Genomic DNA, 7026 nt, shown 5'->3' on the forward strand with positions numbered 1-7026 from the left:
GTTCCCAAACAGCAAGCACATGGCAGGCAGAAGAGAATATTATATTTTAAGGACAAGGTATATTGAAAGTCAAATTGTTTATTGAGCATATCATGGAAGAGTAGCAGGAACACCAGGCTAAATCAAAAGCATAACCATAGAACCAAAGTGTGTCAGCAATATTGGCAAGTCAGAAGTCAATTTTAGTCCATTGTAGCGTCCACCCCTGTAAACAATTTGCATGACGCTGGACAAGTGAAGGAGATCCTCATTTCAAACAAGAGCATTAGTTGGCACATTTCTCCACCTCAGTTACCTTTTCTTCTAAAGGGAGGCACAGTAACAGGGGAACGACGATTAAGGAGTTGGGCAAACCAAATTATGATCTCCCTAGTTGAGTGGTCGGGTGGTCTGTTCAAGGCTTGACGCTTCTGGTGAGGCGCCGGGGCCGGACGCTTCTGCTGAGGCGCTATTGCTGAGGCGCCGGGGCCGGATGCTATTGCTGAGGCGCCGGGGCCGGACGCTTCTGCTGAGGCGCCGGGGCCGGACGCTTCTGCTGAGGCGCTTCTCCTGAGGCTTCTGCTGAGGCGCCGGACGCTTCTCCTGAGGCTTCTGCTGAGGCGCCGGACGCTTCTGCTGAGGCGCCGGACGCTTCTGCTGAGGCTCCGGACGCTTCTGCTGAGGCGCCGGACGCTTCTGCTGAGGCGCCGGGGCCGGACTTCACACTTGACGGGGCATTGTGGCCAGTAGATTCTGCTGACGTGGCATTGTGGCCAGTAGCTTCTGCTGACGTGGCATTGTGGCCAGTAGCTTCTGCTGACGTGGCATTGTGGCCAGTAGCTTCTGCTGACGTGGCATTGTGGCCAGTAGCTTCTGCTGACGTGGCATTGTGGCCAGTAGCTTCTGCTGACGTGGCATTGTGGCCAGTAGCTTCTGCTGACGTGGCATTGTGGCCAGTAGCTTTAGCATTTGGACTAGGCACCACACTTGCTTTGGCATAGGATCCAGTTGGTTCAGGTCCAGTGTAGGCATGATGCCCATTAGAATTACCTAGAAAACAAAATAAACATTGTGGTAAAATGCCAGCCTTAAGCTATCGGAACTAGACTGATTTGAACTGAAGTAGTGTAAACCAAAACACACCTTTAAGTGTAAAACAAGTTATCCCTCCAATTAGCAGACAGCAAATCCAAGAAACACTACAAAACATTCAGACAGTTAAACACAAGTAACCAGTGAAAACTTTAAGACAAGGTAAACCAACCAGATGACTACATTGAAAAACTAACCTCAACGAGAGTCCAAAAGTCACAGCCATTTTAGTGATCAAAACCACAACGGTATTAAGAACAAATGCTAGAGAGACACCTTGACAGAATATCCCTGTTGCTATGTCAAACAGCTGTTTTGGTTGCACCTCATAAAGGAATCCCAGACCCTTCTATCCTGGATGGCTAATTATGTTCAGCTGTTAGCCAATGAACTTCATTTCAATTGGTTCAATTTCCCAATTGGATTAGGTGCTCTGGATTTCATTCAGCTGGTGTACACTGGTGTGCTGGAGGGTGGAGTTTGCACATTGATATTTTTTTTCATCTTTATTTAACCAAGTAGGCTAGGTGAGAACAAGTTCTCATTTACAACTGTGACCTGGCAAAGATAAAACAAAGCAGTGAGACACAAACAACAGAGTTACACATGGAATAAACAAACATGCAGTCAATAATACAATAGAGTAAAAGTCTATATACAGTGAGTGCAAATGAGGTAAGATAAATGAGGTAGACAATAAATAGGCCATAGTGGCGAAATAATTACAATTTAGCAATTAAACACTGGAGTGATAGATGTGCAAAAGATGAATGTGCAAGTAGAGATAGGTACTGGGGTGCAAAGGAGCAAAAAAATGAATAATACATTATTTTATGGGGATGAGGTAGTTGGATGGGCTATTTACAGATGGGCTATGTACAGGTGCAGTGATCTGTGAGCTGCTCAGACAGCTGGTGCTTAAAGTTATTGAGGGAGAAATGGGTCTCCAGCTTCAGTGATTTTTGCAATTCGTTCCAGTCATTGGCAGCAGAGAACTGGAAGGAAAGGCGGCCAAACGAAGAATTGGCTTTGGGGGTGACCAGTGAAATATACCTGCTGGAGCGCGTGCTACGGGTGGGTGCTGCTATGGTGACCAGTGAGCTGAGATAAGGCGGGGCTTTACCTAGCAAAGACTTATAGATGACCTGGAGCCAGTGGGTTTGGCGATGAATATGTAGCGAAGGCCAGCCAACGAGAGCATACAGGTCGCAGTGGTGGGAAGTATATGGGGCTTTGGTGACAAAACTGACTGCACTGTGATAGACTGCATCCAATTTGCTTAGTAGAGTGTTGGAGGCTATTTTGTAAATGACATCGCCGAAGTCAAGGATCGGCAGAAAAGTCATTTTTACGAGGGTATGTTCGGCAGCATGAGTGAAGGATGCTTTGTTGCAAAATAGGAAGCCGATTCTAGATTTAATTTTAGATTGGAGATGCTTCATGTGAGTCTGGAAGGAGAGTTTACAGTCTAACCAGATGCCTAGGTATTTGTAGTTGTCGACATATTCTAAGTCGGAACCGTCCAGAGTAGTGATACTGGACGGGCGGGCAGGTGCGGGCAGCGATCGGTTGAAGAGCATGCATTTAGTTTTACTTGCATTTAAGAGCAGTTGGAGGCCACAGAAGGAGAGTTGTATGGCATTGAAGCTCGTCTGGAGGTTAGTTAACCTCTTGGGGCTAGGTGGGACGCTAGCGTGCCACCCGTGGTGCACTCCATCAACAGCAGGTGCATTTCAAGAGCGGCAAATTTGAATCCAAATAAATGTCAAAATTCAAATTTTTCAAAAATACAACTATTTTACACAATTTGAAAGATAAACATCTCCTTAATCTAACCACGTTTTACGATTTCAAAAAGATTTTACGGCGAAAGCATAAATTTAGAGTATGTTAGGACAGTACATTTACAAGAGTTGTGTGTAATGTTTTGTCAAGTCAAAGACAGGGTCACCAAAACCATAAAACCAGCTAAAATGATGCACTAACCTTTTACAATCTCCATCAGATGACACTCCTAGGACATTATGTTAGACAATGCATGCATTTTTAGTTCTATCAAGTTCATATTTATATCCAAAAACAGCGTTTTACTATGGCATTGATGTTGAGGAAATCGTTTCCCTCCAATAACCGGCAGTCAAGTCAGCGTCACAAATTAAATAATTAAAATTAGAAAACATTGGTAAAATATTATATTGTCATTTAAAGAATTATAGATTTACATCTCTTGAACGCAATCAACTTGCCAGATTTAAAAATAACCTTACTGGGAAATCACACTTTGCAATAATCTGAGCACTGCGCCCAGAAAAATACGCGTTGCGATACAGACTAGACGTCATGTTGGGGAGATCTAAAATCGAAAATACTATGTAAATAATCCATTACCTTTGATTCTCTTCATCAGATGTCACTTCCAGGTATCACAGGTCCATAACGAATGTAGTTTTGTTCAAAAAAGCTCATCATTTATGTCCAAAAATCTCCGTCTCGTTAGCACATGATGTAAGCCAGCCGGACTTCTCGTCATGAACGAGGGAAAAAATATATTTCCGTTCGTTCAAACATGTCAAACGTTGTATAGCATAAATCATTAGGGCCTTTTTTAACCAGAACATGAATAATATTCAAGGTGGACGAATGCATACTCTTTTATAACGTATTGGAACGAGGGTACCCAACATGAACTCGCGCGCCAGGTGTCTAATGGGACATCATCGTTCCATGGCTCTTGTTCGGTCAGATCTCCCTCCAGAAGACTCAAAACACTTTGTAAAGGCTGGTGACATCTAGTGGAAGCAATAGGAAGTGCCAAAATATTCCTAAGCCCCTGTGTTTTTCAATGGGATAGGTTTAAAGTCAATACAACACATCAGGTATCCACTTCCTGTCAGAAAATGTCTCAGGGTTTTGCCTGCCAAATGAGTTCTGTTATACTCACAGACACCATTCAAACAGTTTTAGAAACTTTAGAGTGTTTTCTATCCATATATAATAAGTATATGCATATTCTAGTTACTGGGTAGGATTAGTAACCAGATTAAATCGGGTACATTTTTTTATCCAGACGTGCAAATGCTGCCCCCTAGACCCAACAGGTTAACACAGTGTCCAAAGAACAGCCAGAAGTATACGGAATGGTGTCGTGTGCGTAGAGGTGGATCCGAGAATCACCAGCAGCAAGAGCGACATGATTGATGTATACAGAGAAAAGAGTCGGCTGGAGAATTGAACCCTGTGGCACCCCCATAGAGACTGCCAAAGGTCCGGACAACAGGCCCTCCGATTTGACACACTGAACTCTGTCTGAGAAGTAGTTGGTGAACCAGGCGAGGCAGTCATTTGAGAAACGAAGGCTATTGAGTCTGCCGACAAGAATGTGGTGATTGACAGAGTCGAAAGCCTTGGCCAGGTCGATGAATACTGCTGCCCAGTATTGTCTCTTATCGATGGTGTTTATGATATCGTTTAGGACCTTGAGCGTGGCTGAGGTGCACTCATGACCAGCTCGGAAACCAGATTGCATAGCAGAGAAGGTACGGTGGGATTCGAAATGGTCGGTGATCTGTTTGTTAACTTGGCTTTCGAAGACCTTAGAAAGGCAGGGTAGGATAGATATAGGTCTGTAGCAGTTTGGGTCTAGAGTGTCTCCCCCTGTGAACAGGGGTATGACTGCGGCAGCTTTCCAATCTTTGGGGAACTCAGACGCTACGAAAGAGAGGTTGAACAGGTCTGGAGTTAACCACGGGATATATCTGTTCCTGGTTCAACATTTTTTGAATGGGGCATGCTTATTTGAGATTGTGAGGAAAGCACTTTTAAAGAATAACCAGGCATCTTCTACTGACGGAATGAGGTCAATATCCTTCCAGGATACCCGGGCCAGGTAGATTAGAAAGGCCTGCTTGCTGAAGTGTTTTAGGGAGCGTTTGACAGTGATGAGGGGTGGTCGTTTGACCGCAGACCCATTACGGACGCAATGAATGAGGCAGTGATCGCTGAGATCCTGGTTGAAGACAGCAGAGGTGTATTTGGAGGGAAGGTTGGTTAGGATGATATCTATGAGGGTGCCTGTGTTTACGGATTTGGGGTTGTACCTGGTAGGTTCATTGATAATTTGGGTGAGATTGAGGGCATCAAGCTTAGATTGTAGGATGGCCGGGGTGTTAAGCATGTCCCAGTTTAGGTCACCTAACAGCACGAGCTCTGAAGATAGATGGGGGCAATCAATTCACATATGGTGTCCAGGGCACAGCTGGGGGCAGTAGGTGGTCTATAGCAAGCGGCAATGGTTAGAGACTTGTTTCTGGAAAGGTGGATTTTTAAAAGTAGAAACTCAAATTGTTTGGGCACAGACCTGGATAGTAAGACAGAACTCTGCATCACATCATGGACCAATCCGACAGGTTTTAAAAGGGTGAACTCTACCCACCCATTCTGGATTGAGCCAATTGTTTTTCAACAAGAGTCAACCGTTGACATATGGTGAACAACAGAGATGATTGTATGACAAAAGAAACACCAAATTCAGTTCAACATTTTACAGAAAAACAATTCATCAATCCGTTTCAGCTCAGACACACCGGTAGGATTGTCAAATGTTTGCCTGCCGATTAGTATTTAACACCTCCAATTATTGTCGGCAGTCAATCTCTTTTATGTTCACACAGAAAAGATTGTGAAGTCGTCAACCACTCAGCCTTGTTAAAATATTCCAAACCAGAAGCTTGCGTTTGTTGGCAATGCATGTCCTTGTGTGTTGCTTTATGTTCTGGTCAATGTTAGCCAGCTGTGCTGGTGTTGTAGAAAGACCTTGTTGATACTAGTCAGATGCCCACAGCTAGATAACTAGCTAGCAAGATGACAAAGAAACAATTTTATCCACTCTCCATAATTGCATACAGCCAAAATATACATTTTTTTAGCTACCTGGCTAAAGTTAGCTAAATGGTTACCATGATTCGCTAGCTAGCTAGCTGTTGTGCTAGCATTATGCTGCACTCACCACACCATTCGTTTCATATGAAGTGTGTGTGACTGCCTTGCTCAGTAGCTAACTAATAATCTAGTGTACATTATCAAACCTAACAAAAAATCCTTCTTCAAACACAAAACTCTTAGCTAGACATAAAATATAGAAAGACTTGATATAGAAAAAAAAGTTGTATTATGCAGCATTATTGTTTTAGGTACAACAATTCTGATGAAAATTGCATTCTTTTTTCCTTTTTCTTGTCGCTTCCCCATATGGAGGTTCCTGCTCTCTGATTGGCTCAAAGTCAAGTTGTCAGCCAAAGTCAGGTTCATCCACACACAGCAAGTATGTCTTCTGTTCTAGCATGATAAGGAACGGCCTCCTACCGTGATAAGTACCAATCCGCACTCTGTCGACAGTCAGACAATGAATGCTAGACATTAAAAGAAAGTTGATTTGAACAACTAGAGAGCACATATGAGTTTATAAAATATTTCCCTCAACATTTTTATGGTAGTATTTTGGCTTGGCTACCTTGAAGCAAGGTAAGACATGCCTCATAATATGAAGAACAAAGGTCCAGGTTTCAAACAATTAAGGAACGAATAAAATATAGAGATGGTAATGATAGACCTAACTGTCTTCTGGTAGATGGAAAGGCTTTCCCTAAAACCTTCTCTATTAAATGTTGACCAGCTACAAAGCTACAAAGTAGCCTATACCTACCTGTCAGAATGATATCATGACTACTTGCATCAATCCAGTGGCCTTTTGTTCGGCAAACTCCATCTCATGTCTTCTACAGAAACACAGCTAACCCAACAACAGTGCTAGGTGCCTGTACTATAGAAACACTGCTAACCCAACAACAGTGCTAGGTGCCTGTACTACAGAAACACTGCTAACCCAACAACAGTGCTAGCTGCCTGTACTACAGAAACACAACTAACCCAACAACAGTGCTAGGTGCCTGTTCTTCA

General features: G+C 43.4%; 1 protein-coding gene across 1 annotated transcript; it reads right to left on the reverse strand.

Moving 5' to 3' along the window:
- Window positions 1-291: 291 nt before the first annotated feature.
- LOC106591662 (autotransporter adhesin BpaC-like) lies at window positions 292-1386 on the reverse strand. Its single transcript, XM_045713930.1, has 4 exons — window positions 1269-1386; window positions 1123-1178; window positions 617-1029; window positions 292-303 (listed from the first exon to the last, which is right to left on the reverse strand). Exons 1-4 carry the CDS (start codon window positions 1295-1297, stop codon window positions 292-294), a joined length of 510 nt encoding a protein of 169 aa, XP_045569886.1. The 5' UTR covers window positions 1298-1386.
- Between the last annotated feature and the right edge of the window lie 5640 nt (window positions 1387-7026).

This window comes from Salmo salar, unplaced genomic scaffold (assembly GCF_905237065.1).
Source record: "Salmo salar unplaced genomic scaffold, Ssal_v3.1, whole genome shotgun sequence".
Taxonomy (NCBI): Eukaryota; Metazoa; Chordata; class Actinopteri; order Salmoniformes; family Salmonidae; genus Salmo; species Salmo salar.

Bases quoted from the DNA above. Each gene is read 5' to 3' on its own strand.
- LOC106591662 (XM_045713930.1), bottom strand. From the start codon at position 1,297: ATGGCTGTGACTTTTGGACTCTCGTTGAG. The intron at 1,179-1,268 runs GTTAGTTTTTCA...AATGTTTTGTAG, and splicing joins ACTTTTGGACTCTCGTTGAG to TGTTTCTTGGATTTGCTGTC. The intron at 1,030-1,122 runs GTGTGTTTTGGT...TTTGTTTTCTAG, and splicing joins AACTTGTTTTACACTTAAAG to GTAATTCTAATGGGCATCAT.